We start from the raw sequence: 10,839 nt of genomic DNA, 5'->3' as shown, positions 1-10,839 counted from the left end.
CATACTACAAGTGGGCCTGCATGGAGACAGAGATGGAGAGAGAGAAGATGGTTGGAGGTCATTCTCGTATATTGTAACTGCAACACAAATGCCTGAGTAAAAGTAATCAAATGTGTATTTCAAATAGACTGTATCTTAAAGTATGCAATTAGACCTTTACAATGGTGGCTGTTTAGTTCGGAGTTTGATCTCTCACGGCTCCCTCTCACCCCATCTCAATCAAAGGCCTCTTCCCCAGTGAGGGCCTTCCCTGTCTGTTCTCCCCCTGCCTCTCCCTCCTCCACCACTCCCTCCCAGTCATGCTAGTCTTCCAATACCTCCTTCTCTACTAACACCTTGTTGACTTAGCCAGGTAGCTACAATAATCTTGGTTAAACCAAAGATACTGGGAACTTTTATATGTGGCTAAACATTAGATAGATAACTAGCTAACTAGCTAGCTGCTACAGTAGCCTACTTAACCTACATAGCTTGCCTAATCAATAACCTGCTTTTGATTAGGCAAGATAGGTTAGTTGATTAGTTGGTTGGTTAGGTTCTTTAATGAAAAAATATTGAGCTTACCTTTTTATCATTGGCCATCATCCCTACTTCACCACCATCACCTTGCATTTCACAGTCAAAATTGTGTAGATAACACAGCCACAAAGTCAAAATTGTCTGCATCATAAAAATTTGGGAAAACAAAAATGTGCTTGTTGGTCTTAATTTAATGTTAGGGAAAGGCATACGCTTAGCAGTGTGGTTAAGGTTAGGGTTAGGTTTAAAACCAGAGTTTAAGAAGATAAATAGTTTAAATAGGCGCGGTTTAGCCATAATAATTCTGACTTTGTGCAAAATAAAACAAAATCTCTGCTTTTGAATTAATATTTTGCGTGCCGCAATGATTTTCTGCTTTCTCAAAGTCACAATGCAACTCTAGTTTAATCTGCATGCCCCTGCTGCCTGTGAGCTTGCAGGACCCATCCTCTGCTCGCTCGACAACATTCTGCGCTCTCGACTGGTCTGTGCACTCGTGGTACTCATCCTCTGCTTGCGGGAACCATCCTCTGCACTCTTGACTCAGTGTTTGCTTGCTCAATGATGTTTCATCTTGCTCGACAGTGCCATCTCGCACGCTGATTTGATGCCATACACCTTGGTGGTACATGCAGTGCCTCACTGTCTCACTGCGTGTGTGTGTGTGTGTGTGTGTGTGTGTGTGTGTGTGTGTGTGTGTGTGTGTGTGTGTGTGTGTGTGTGTGTGTGTGTGTGTGTGTGTGTGCGTGCGTGCGTGCGTGCGTGCGTGCGTGCGTGCGTGCGTGCGTGCGTGTGTGCGTGGGTGCGTGTGTGTGTGCGTGCGTATTATGGAAAACTGCAGTCTGTAAAAGAGCTTCTTTGTGTGGGTGGGTCTAGTTTTGCAGAAAAACAGTGCATGAGATTTCTCTGGTGAAATGTTCCTCATCAAATCGAATCAAATTTATTTATATAGTCCTTCTTACATCAGCTGATGTATCAAAGTGCTGTACAGAAACCGAGCCTAAAACCCCAAACATCAAGCAATGCAGGTGTAGAAGCACAGTGGCTTGGAAAAATTCCCTAGAAAGGCCAAAACCTAGGAAGAAACCTAGAGAGGAACCAAGATATGAGGGGTGGCCAGTCCTCTTTTGGCTGTGCCAGGTGGAGATTATAACAGAACATGGCCAAGATGTCCAAATGTTCATAAATTACCAGCATGGTCAAATAATAATAACCACAGTAGTTGTCGAGGGTGCAACAAGTCAGCACCTCAGGAGTAAATGTCAGTTGGCTTTTCATAGCCGATCATTGAGAGTTTCTCTACCGCTCCTGCTGTCTCTATAGAGTTGAAAACAGCAGGTCTGGGACAGGTAGCACGTCCGGTGAACAGGTCAGGGTTCCATAGCCGCAGGCAGAACAGTTGAAACTGGAGCAGCAGCACGGCCAGGTGGACTGGGGACAGCAAGGAGTCATCGTGCCAGGTAGTCCTGAGGCATTGTCCTAGGGCTCAGGTCCTCCGAGACAGAGAAAGATTGAAAGAAAGAGAGAAAAAGAGAGAATTAGAGAGAGCATACATAAATTCACACAGGACACCGGATAAGACAGGAGAAATACTCTACATATAACAGACTGACCCTAGCCCCCCGACACATAAACTACTGCAGCTAGTACTTAACACTTTCTCTGAGTCTTCCCACCTTCTCCACCTGGCCTCCATACCTTTATGCATCCCCAAAGCAGGAAAGGGACACTTATCCTCTCACAAGATTGCAGAACTTCAAACTAACACATCAAACGTGATAAGGGGATGGGATGTTGGAAAAAATAGAGCTTTGGGAGAGGTTTCCATTCAGGGTATGTGTGTTCACTTTGACATGCCTTTTGTCCAAGCTATGATCTCCTTGCTTGTTAGTTCAATAGAACTGCTGGAGGTTTTGAAACTCCCACTTGTGCTTTTACTGAAGCAGAGTCCTGTGGCAACAGAATCTTGTCTCAAATCAAATAAAATTGAATTGTTTTAGTCACATGCGCTGAATACAACACAGTGAAATTACAGTGAAATGCTTACTTATGAGCCGCCTAACCAACAGTGCCGTTTCAAAAACTACGGACAAGAATAAGAGATAAAAGTAACAAGTAATTAAAGAGCAGCAGTAAAAAAGAACAATATATACAGGGGAGTGCCGGTACAGAGTCAATGTGCGGGGGCACCGGTTAGTTGAGGTAATATGTACATGTAGGTAGAGTTAATTAAAGTGACTATGCATAGATTACAGCAGAGTGGCAGTGGAGTGGAGGGGGGGGGTGCAAATAGTCTGGATATTAATTTGACTAGATGTTCAGGAGTCTTTTGGCTTGGGGTAGAAACTGTTTAGAAGCCTCTTGGATCTAGACTTGGCGCTCCAATACTGCTTTCTGTGTGGTAACAGTGAGAACAGTCTATGAATAGGGTGGCTGGAGTCTTTGACAATTTTTAAGGCCTTCGTTTGACACCGCCTGGTATAGAAGTCCTGAATGGCAGGAAGCTTGGCCCCAGTGACGTACTGGGCCATTCGCAATACCCTCTGTAGTGCCTTGCGGTCAGAGGCCGAGCAGTTGCCATACCAGGCAGTGTTGGTGCGATGGTGCAGCATCTCATCTAAGTGATACTTATTCCATTGTAGGCTGACTTGCACAATGTTTTCGTTTGCTTGTCATGACAGGAGCTGTCCTTTTTTCCGGTGCTGAAAAGCATTAACTGGTGCCTTGGAGAGCGCCATTCAACTTTCAGTCATTCGTCTCAGAACACTCTATAAACTTTCATTAAAATTGTGTTTGATATCATCATGTTATATTAGTCGCTTTACTTATGTAGTAAATAAATGTTAGTTGTTGTTATTTCACAAATTTTTTCTTCATGTGGTTTTGTTTGTCTCTCCACCTAAAAGGAACAGAGTGATCTCATTTATTAAATATCATGGAGCCATTGCGCTGGCGCAGACAGAGCGAGCCTCGTCAAATGCGACTTGGACAGGGCCCTCCGCAGGCAACGATAGCCTTCATAACATTACATACACAGAACAGAACAGAAAGACGCCAGGCTGATTCCGTAATCATGTTTAAACTGCAGGCGAAGACTCATGTGAAACAATACAATAAGCCAAGTCATCTTCCCTGGTTTAACATTCGCTTTTCCCTTGTGCGGGGTACCACCATGAGAGGTAGAGAAACATATAAAATAGTTGATTTTCCCTATGAGTTTTATCTATAGCTGTGTTTATATTTTTATATTATCCCTCAATCGTTCTCATAATCAATGCAATACTCCTTCTGTCGTTGACGAGTCGTAACATTTCTTGATCAATATAGCATTTCAGAACGTCCTCTCTTATCTCTCTTCATGCATGATCGATATCCCTAAACAATACTTAGGCTTTCACGTGAGGGTAAGAAACTTGCATTGCGCCTCTGCCGTGGTTCTTTGAATCCAGATGTTAGATTTTCGTCCTGTTATTATTCCTTCTTCATTGGCAATTCTTCACAGCGTCCAAAATCTAAGTAATGCTGATAAAAGAATTGGTGGTCCGTGTAGGTTCTCCTCTCGAACATTGGGGCGTCATCCGCTCCGGTGTCTACTCGAGCCGAGTCCACCTGTAAAACACCTCCGGAGCGTGAAAACTACTCTGCCGCGGTCACATGGTGGGGAGGCAGGCTCGAGTGCGACGATTGGAACTCTGGAGATACGTTCATCTGTGATTGGGGCCCGGAGGGAGGAGTCTGCTGAAAAGGAGCGGGCGGGAGCATTGCGCGTCCGAGCCTTTGTGTTTCAGCTCTAATATCTCACATATCAATAATTCAACGCGCAAGAAGAAGACCCCGCGCTATGTATTCATCTGCGCTTCAACTCGACAAGGGCCTCGTACCGCTCTCGACTGGTTATTCGATTACGGAGTGACAAGAAGGCGCGGGGAGGCTTGAGCCGAGGGGGGAAAAAGTTAACAGTGGAAACGACTGGGTAAAGGGGGACTCATCATTAAAAAATAAAAAATAAACGGGTAAACCAAACCTGTCTTTGACCTTTTCCAATACTTAGAGCACACAAGAGGTTTAATTCAAGAAGCGAAAAGGATTTGGTCATTTTAATAGGCTGAATTTTGCGGAAGAGAAGTACTATATTATCTATCGGAGAAATCAGAAAACTATCCCTTTCTTTGTGCGGGATACAGCAACGAAGTGCATAGTGAAATTGCCGTAATGTTGACGCTCCTACTGGGTGCAGTGTGGCTAGTGACTCTAGTGAACGCTCAAAACGAGACCGAACCCATCGTACTCGAGGGGAAATGTCTGGTTGTTTGCGATTCCAACCCAACTTCGGATCCCACCGGGACCGCGCTCGGGATATCGGTGCGCTCCGGGAGCGCCAAAGTGGCTTTTTCCGCGGTGAGAAACACAAACCACGAGCCCTCGGAGATGAGTAACCGGACTATGGTCATCTACTTTGACCAGGTAACTTTCACTGAACTGTCTGTCTGCTATATCATACTGTATGGCTACCTTGGTCATGGAGAGCGAGTGTCTGGAGGGGTATTGGATGACTGTTGTAAATCTATAAAACAAAAAGCTCACTGGCTATTCTATTCGTGAGGTGGAGAATGGAGGTTCGCTGTTTTAGAGATATATATATATATTAGATGTATAGATAAAGACAGTTGAAAGTAGTCAGCCTTTGAATATTTAAGTTCATTTTGATGATATGAAATGAAGTCTGACATCTCTCCAAATAATGTAATACCATGTCATGAGGGTGGAGTATTAATCCATGCTACTCCATATCTCAAAAGGTTCATCGCCGCCAAATGGCTATTCAATTCAATTAAATGTTTCTGCTTGGGCGGATTTTGATCTCACAAAATTAGTCATTTGAGCCTCAAAACGTAATCGATGGATTAATTCCAAAATTGATTAACTTGGTTTCTGTAATGGTTTTAATTTGAAACTAACAAAGTTATAGTCAAATGCCATCTGAGCTACAATATATAAGGCTGCATTGCGTGATTTCCTTTGAACTTTGTAATTGAAAGACATTATAAAGCATTTATACTATGACAACGACGAGTGTCTTTGATGTTAGTGTGTCTTTTCCCTTTTTACATTCTTTCTCTCTTCCTCAGATACTTGTAAACGTTGGTAAGAACTTCGACGAGGAAAGGAGCAATTTCATCGCCCCGCGCAAAGGGATTTTCAGTTTTAATTTCCACGTGGTGAAAGTGTATAATCGCCAAACGATCCAGGTCAGTCCACCGTAAGCCTACAAATAATGAATACTTTATTTAATATGTGCGTGTGTGTGTGTGCGTCACGCACGCACACCCGCTGGTAGACCTCATAAAAGTTGAATACACTAGTATATTCAAAAACGATTCCCCTAGAAATAATGTGTAGATTTGTGAGATATGATTCCCCAGAGAAAATGGTAGTTTGCAGATGAAAGTCAGCCACTGCATCATCATTAATCGATAAGCTTATGGAGCCATTTTGGCGCAGGAACAGCCAGTTAGCCAGTACAGTAGCTGCGGGTGCGGTTTCTGGACCTTGGACAGCGGCAGCGTAGAACTCCTTCTGTCCTGCTGCGTGACTTGGCGTCTGCATTTGACAGCAAGTGAAAAGTCTAAACAGGTCCAAATAGACCAAACCCAAGCAGCTTCACATACACATACACATACACATACACATATACATATTTTGCCGCGCAAATCCATCGAGCAGCGACTCACAACTCATGTTCCCCATGCAAGAACCACAAATGGAGAAGCCTAATCCTTTGGTGCGCTAAATAAGCGAATACGCTTGATCAGATGTAACCCTCTTTAAATCACATTTAACACAGACAACGTGGCTTTTAAAACCAGCCCCTCTTAATTAGATTGCATATTTCACTAATTAAACCCTGGTCTAATTATGCAGTGAAATCCACAGGGCTACAGTATTACATTCTCATATTCATCTCATATTGGAAGCTAAATTAATTAATTGAAAACAAACCAGGCAAGCAAAATGAAAAGGAAAAGCCCTGTAAAACCATATTCATCCATTATGTCATTGAGTCCAACTAACCATAAACAGAGGTACACATTACAGACACCTGACTCATGCAACTAACTACAGTACACTAAAACATATTTCACTGTTAATTATTTCGTCACAAAAGATATAATGACTTTAAGATAACAAATGTAGCATCCTCCATATATCTGGAAATCAAATAACAAAAAGGAGACGATTCACAGCTCAGTTCACTAGTCCAACAGCCACAAATGCTGTGTTAAAAACTCACACTGTTTGATTGCCTTAGAACCGTTTGTCATGTGGATACAGAGGGAGGGAAGAAGAGAGGGAGGGAAGAGAGAGAGAGAGAGAGAGAGAGAGAGAGAGAGAGAGAGAAACATAGATTTACATTGGTTGAGATAGAGATTGAAAACATTCCAGTTTCTTTCTAGAAGGATGTGGACACAGGAGAGTCTTACAACTCCAGTGTTTTGCTATTGAAGGGGGAATACAGGCATTACCATCATGAAACATTCATAAATAGCTCACCTCCTCATAAGCATACACCATGGTCATTGAGTGTTACATATGAGCCCCAATTACAAAGTACTAAACCCTGAAAAAATCTATTACCCAACTAATCAATAACAGTAGTTTAGTATGAGTCCCTATACTAGTGATGGAATTTCAGGATTTTGGGCACACTGGCCAGAGGGGCATGTACACCACAGTTTTTTACTTACTTGGTCCAAAATCTGTGCCAGTTGGGCACATTTTCTACTAGCCCAGTCTGAAAGGTACTTGCCTCGTGCTTGCAGACTTTAGAGGGCTAGCTTCATGTCATTTATGTAAGAGTAGGCAAACAGCCATTCAAACTGACAGTGAGATATGAAGGTGACAGAACCTCACACTATACGGGATGGGGGCTCTTGAGACCATCCTCCACATGCATTAAAGGGAAATTTCACAATTCTTCAACTTCATATTAATAATCTCCAGCATGACCCCAACATCAACATCTGTGAAAATGGCACGTTTCTATGTTTTGTAGTTAAAAAAAAGGCAGAAGAAGATAAATGTTTCCATGACATCATCAACCAATTAGTAGACAATTAGTAGGCAATTGGCAGGCAATGCCTACTCACAATTGGTCAAACTCACAGGATGCACACCAATGATGTCATTGGAAACACATCTTTCTCATTATTTTTTACTACAAAACATAGAAATGTGCCATTTTCACATATGTTGATGTTGGGGTGACGCTGGAGATTATTAATATGAAGTAGAAGTTTCTCTTTAAAAGAGAAGCTGATGTGAAGATTGCATAAGGTATTGCAATCATGTGAGCACATGAGTGTTTATTATGAGCCACCATAACCGCTGTAAAAAATATGTGCATTTTTTTTAGCACTCTTCTCCATGAGTCTCCCTTATGCAACTTTGATCAAGTAAAAAAAAAACTTTTTTAAGTGCACCATACTATTAAAGATGACTTCTCTCAAAAAAATGACATTTCTAAATATATCCTTGCTGTCCACTGGCCAGTCATTGTGTCTCCCTTCAGTAGAGAGAAAGTGGTCTGGTGTCACGTCACTGCTGTCATCTGTCTGTTTGGACAGGAATTTATGTGTCATGAGAGGACAATGTCTTCTTTTTCATTACAGCTAAGTGCTGCATTAAACTGTGGGCGGGAACACACTCACCAAATATATATCTAAAGCTTCTCTCTCTGGGCTTAATTGGGTGCTTACGCGTTAATGAATTCAGCAGCTCAATGGAATGCTGACACCATGCACCAGCCATTATGCCATTTACACATTACACTGTAATTTGCAGTGGCTGGCATGATTGAGTGGTGGTGTTTTTGGTGAAGGGGTGGTGATTATCAGACTCACAGAGAACACTGAACACAGGGCTCAGTCAGGCTGTGAGTTGGTACACGTGGTCTGTGTTCCTCACCCTCTCACCCTTCTTCCTAGCCTCCCCCTCATTACTCTACTGAGAACAGGACCATCCTGCCACGGTTCTGTCACTAGTTTATTAGTTCCATACATCACTGCCACAGAAGAGGGATTTCCCCCAGTTTGACCATCCAGCTGATCGAGGTTCCCTCTCCCCTCCTCAGTGTGGGTGGGATGGTGCTGGGTGGGAGCTGAGTGAGTCTCCCCTGGGCCCTGGCTGGATGGGAGTGATGTATGCAGAGGCTTGGGCTTCCTCCAGTCCACCTCCCTGCTCACTGTGGACTCATTTAGCACACTGAACAGAGGCTGCTCTGTCCTGCCTCTCTTAGATGACATCTCTCTTGCTCTATCTTGCTCTAAAACCTAGCACCTCTTAATCTTTCAGGCCTAAGATGAGTGTTTTGATCTCTTTTATGCACTCTTATTCATGATTTAGATGGTGTCTATTTGAATGTTAAGGGCATGTATCAGTCAATGGGCGTTTTTACTACTCTCCTCTCTTAAACTTGGCACAAGGAGGGTGAACCGTGCATGAGTCTGAATGAGTGAAATTATGTAATGTTCATGTCTGTGTCCTCTGTGTTCTAGTATTGTATGTGTGTGTGTGTGTGCATGTGTGTGTGTGTGTGTGTGTGTGTGTGTGTGTGTGTGTGTGTGTGTGTGTGTGTGTGTGTGTGTGTGTGTGTGTGTGTGTGTGTGTGTGTGTGGAGCTGTGGGTGTGGAGCTGTGGGTGTATTTAACCATATGTAACTGTAGTATATGTCCTCTTCTGTAGGTAAGCCTGATGCATAATGGATGGCCTGTGATCTCGGCCTTCGCTGGGGACCAGGATGTGACTCGTGAGGCTGCCAGTAACGGAGTGCTGATCCAAATGGAGAAGGGGGACCGAGCCTACCTCAAACTGGAGAGAGGAAACCTCATGGGGGGCTGGAAGTACTCCACATTCTCTGGGTTCCTGGTCTTCCCCATGTAGAAGAGAGGAGACTGGAGGGACTAATTCTTCTGAGCTCGGCTGCTTGGGAGACTGGAGACAGAGAGAGAGAATGAAAGATATAGAAAGAGGGAGAAGAGGAGAGAAAAAGATATGTGAGAGGAAGTTAAAGAGATGAGTAGGGTATAATTAGTTGGGAAGGCTCTCCAACACACTCACTCACTCCGCTGCCTGACTACAGCTCTGGACAGCCAAAACTTTTTTATCCTCAGAAATACTATCATTTAAAAACATTAAAGAGAGTAAAACCTAGAGGCCAAGTCCACCCCTTCATCTCTTTCTGCATCTGCTTTGAGGAATGTGTCTATATTACCTACAGTCAGAGAGCTGCATCGACCATGTTTCCACAGTCTGTATGGCCATCCATCCCCATCCATTTTCTGTGACTCCATTTTTATTTGTTTTATGTCTGTGTACAATACATTTTCTCCATCCCATCCACTTCTGTCATTTCAAGTCCAGACAGATACAGTACTGTACCACCAAGTCCTCCTCACTCCCCACCCCATTTCTTTATGTTTATTGATCCCCTGTTCAATACTCCTTCTGTCCTTTACTCCTCTCCTGTTCTTTTATCCTCCCCTCTGCTGCTCTTCTTTCTAGCCTTCTCCACCCAGTAAGGATTGGTTTGTCATGATTGCTTTGTCATGATTGGATGATTGCTGAAACTCTAAAGACTCTTGCTGTATACTGGACATATATAAAATCTGAAAGTTTCTATATGATATAATATGTGATTAACAGAATCTCGTTGAATATCTGTGTTTCCGTATTTTAATGTTAAAACTTAGTGATTGTGTGTGGATTATGAGGCTGCCCTTAACTACTGATGCTTCTTGTTCTTGTTTCGGTCGAAATGTGGCTAAACTGAAACTATACCAGAAAAACTATAAAGGAATTTTATTCTGATTATTAACTGTAAAATACATGTGAATATTTAGAAGAGACAAATCCTCCCTTTTATTTACCAATCAATCGATTTATCTATTGTTTTTTATTTGCATTTATCCAATAAAATATACGTGGTACTTTTATTTTTCTTAAACCTAATCCGAAACTCTCGATTAATTTGCTGAAACCTAGTTGGCATAACATATATGACCGTCTCTCTATCCATCTCCCCATCTTCCAATGAATTCCCAAAATTTGGCTGGAGTAAGTGATGATCAAGATGTAATGTGTGTGTGCGTTTGTGTGCGTGTTCTTGAGAACCAAAGAACTATGTTGATGTTCTTTATGTGTGTATGGCGGTGTGTGTTGTTCCCAGTGACGTTGTGCTGCCTGCCTGGCCCAAGATCCGTTGTAGAGAGAGAGATTCAGTCTGGTGATTGGGGGCTTCCACCACTCTTCTCTAACTGCTGC

General features: G+C 42.9%; 1 protein-coding gene across 1 annotated transcript; it reads left to right on the top strand.

Moving 5' to 3' along the window:
- The first annotated feature begins 4,351 nt into the window (after positions 1-4,351).
- On the top strand, positions 4,352-10,511 carry LOC135525287 (cerebellin-1). The gene is made up of 3 exons (XM_064952997.1): positions 4,352-4,983; positions 5,649-5,768; positions 9,262-10,511. The coding sequence occupies exons 1-3, from the start codon at positions 4,732-4,734 to the stop codon at positions 9,457-9,459; spliced, it is 570 nt and encodes a 189-aa protein (XP_064809069.1). The 5' UTR covers positions 4,352-4,731; the 3' UTR covers positions 9,460-10,511.
- The last annotated feature ends 328 nt before the right edge of the window (positions 10,512-10,839 follow it).

This window comes from Oncorhynchus masou, chromosome 31, assembly GCF_036934945.1.
Source record: "Oncorhynchus masou masou isolate Uvic2021 chromosome 31, UVic_Omas_1.1, whole genome shotgun sequence".
In the NCBI taxonomy this organism is placed as follows: Eukaryota; Metazoa; Chordata; class Actinopteri; order Salmoniformes; family Salmonidae; genus Oncorhynchus; species Oncorhynchus masou.
This window is presented reverse-complemented; position numbering and strand designations above follow the sequence as displayed.